Below are 2,001 nucleotides of genomic sequence, written 5' to 3' on the forward strand. Positions count from 1 at the left end.
GGGGGGGGGGGGGGGGTTCCTTGGGGAGCAGGGTCCCAATAGATATGAGGCCTAGGGGGTCTGGCATATTGCGGTCTCTACTGAGGTAATCGGTGGGGTAAGCAACTGGTTGAGATGCCTTGTTCCCGTTAGGCCCTGACCAGTGCTCCCACATGAGGAGTGCTTGGGGGCGAGATTTGCCCCTTGGACTGGATCTTTCTTGGCTCCGCTTTCTTCGTGTGGGGTGGGGGGTGTGGGGCCTGTGGGGTCGGCTCTCAAGGTGTTGGGGCCCCTGGGCTGGGGAACTTGGACTTAACGCTGAGGGGAGGCGAGGGGACGGTGGTCCACCATCAGGGGTCAGTTCGCCAGCTGCCCCCAACTTACCCCCGTTCTTCATACAAACACAAATTAGGGTGATGGGGAGGGGGGTCGTCTTGCGTTGCGCTTCGCGAGGTGGACTACTTGGAAATGGCCCCCCTCCTGTGGCTGCTGCATGGATTTTCCCCTTCCCTTAGTTTTAACTGCACCATAGACATGTAGGGCCCTTGATGTCCTGCAAATGCCCTACTCACCAATTTTAAAGGAGCCCTACCATGAAAATTCTACATTTCTAGGTTTTAAGTGGATTTTACTGCTCATTTCTCTCTATAAAAAACCCCAAACCATCATTTTGATCCATTCATGCATGTAAGAGTAATCCTTTAAAAACCTGCAATGTCTGCAGCAGCCCCTCCCATACCCATGAAAACGGGCGGTTAGAAACGTGCTGATGTAAGATCGATGCCAACAGCTCCCTCCAGGAAAAGTCTGCTATGACAGCTCCGCCCCCAGACTAAACAAACACCCAATTCATCACCTTTTTTCAGTGATGATCTCCGGGGATGGGGCCTCACGCTGGCCCTCCTGGCGTGGTGGGGGGCTGCTCTTCTGGCTGGGCTGGGGGATGCACTCTCTGCGCTAATGTGCCTTCCCACGCTCTGGCGTGGGGGGCCTCTGTGGCGGTCCCGCATGCTCTGGTCGGGGTGTTTGGCGGGACTGCCCGGTGGGCGGATTTTCTCCGCAGACCCATGGTTGGTGTAAGGGGGTCCTGACTGCTGCTGTTGCCTTGGCGGGGGGTCTTGGTTTGGGGATGGCTGGGCACTCTCCCCCTTTGTACATTCCATCATCATCCACCTCATCAACACTCACCTGAGCACAGATGTCAGCTCACCTTTGCACCAATAGTAGGCGTGACAGAATGAAAGGCTTTACATGTGTGGGTTTATATGCATAAGTGTGTGTGTGATCGGCAGTTGTATTGTGTACATTTATACTACCGGTAGTGTATATGTGAAGACTATTTTAGCCAACAGGTATGTGTGTAACTACTGAGTGTGTGTGTGTGTAGACAGGCCCCACCCATTCCAGATTGCTATTTAAACCTGGTTGTTTTATGATGTTACTTCCCTATGTTATCATCTTCTTTCTCCTTAACACCCCCCCCACCCCACCCCCCACACACACCCGCAAACCCCAACCTCTGTCTTCTTCTTTTCCGTCCGGTCCAAAAAAAAATACAGTTTCTTTTCTACTGTTTCTTTGACTTTCCTCCAAATCCAGTCCAGCCTGATGATGAATGACTGTGTGGGAGTGGCGTGTGTAAAAAGGGGCGTGTCTTACCTTCAGCGTGTACACGCCCATCCTGCCGGGAACCTTGTAGAAGATGCCCTCCTTGCCGCGGGAGTTGGTGTGCAGCATGGCGTTCAGACATGCTAGCGGCGATGTTCCGCTGGACCCCAAGAAAAACAAACACCTTTGAGTGGGGGGTCAACAGGTCCTCCATCAGTCTGAAGTAATCTGATTACTCCTCTATCACAGAAAAGCTTCAGGAGTAAATGTGTCGATAAAGTTCTTCGTTTGTGCGTCTTGACTTGAAAAATAATGTTAGCTTGTCCTCTGAACCACACCTGTGACAGGTGAGAGGACACGTTTGATGCAGCTGCAGCGACTCACTGACATGCACAAACAAAAACAGGTAAAGAA

General features: G+C 52.2%; 1 protein-coding gene across 5 annotated transcripts in view; it reads right to left on the bottom strand.

The window, feature by feature from the left end:
- The window catches only part of asxl2 (ASXL transcriptional regulator 2), a 31,857-nt gene that overhangs the window by 20,404 nt on the left and 9,452 nt on the right, over positions 1-2,001 (bottom strand). For 4 of the 5 annotated variants that reach the window (XM_024265575.2, XM_024265574.2, XM_024265573.2 and 1 more), the window contains one exon: positions 1,639-1,747. In XM_024265575.2, coding sequence (XP_024121343.1) covers positions 1,639-1,747 — 109 coding nt within the window. Of the gene's footprint in view, positions 1-835; positions 958-1,638; positions 1,748-2,001 lie in introns of those variants that run through there. The other variant, XM_036210833.1, reaches the window with a different exon arrangement.

The sequence above is a fragment of the Oryzias melastigma genome, unplaced genomic scaffold (genome assembly GCF_002922805.2).
Source record: "Oryzias melastigma strain HK-1 unplaced genomic scaffold, ASM292280v2 sc00254, whole genome shotgun sequence".
Lineage (NCBI taxonomy): Eukaryota > Metazoa > Chordata > Actinopteri > Beloniformes > Adrianichthyidae > Oryzias > Oryzias melastigma.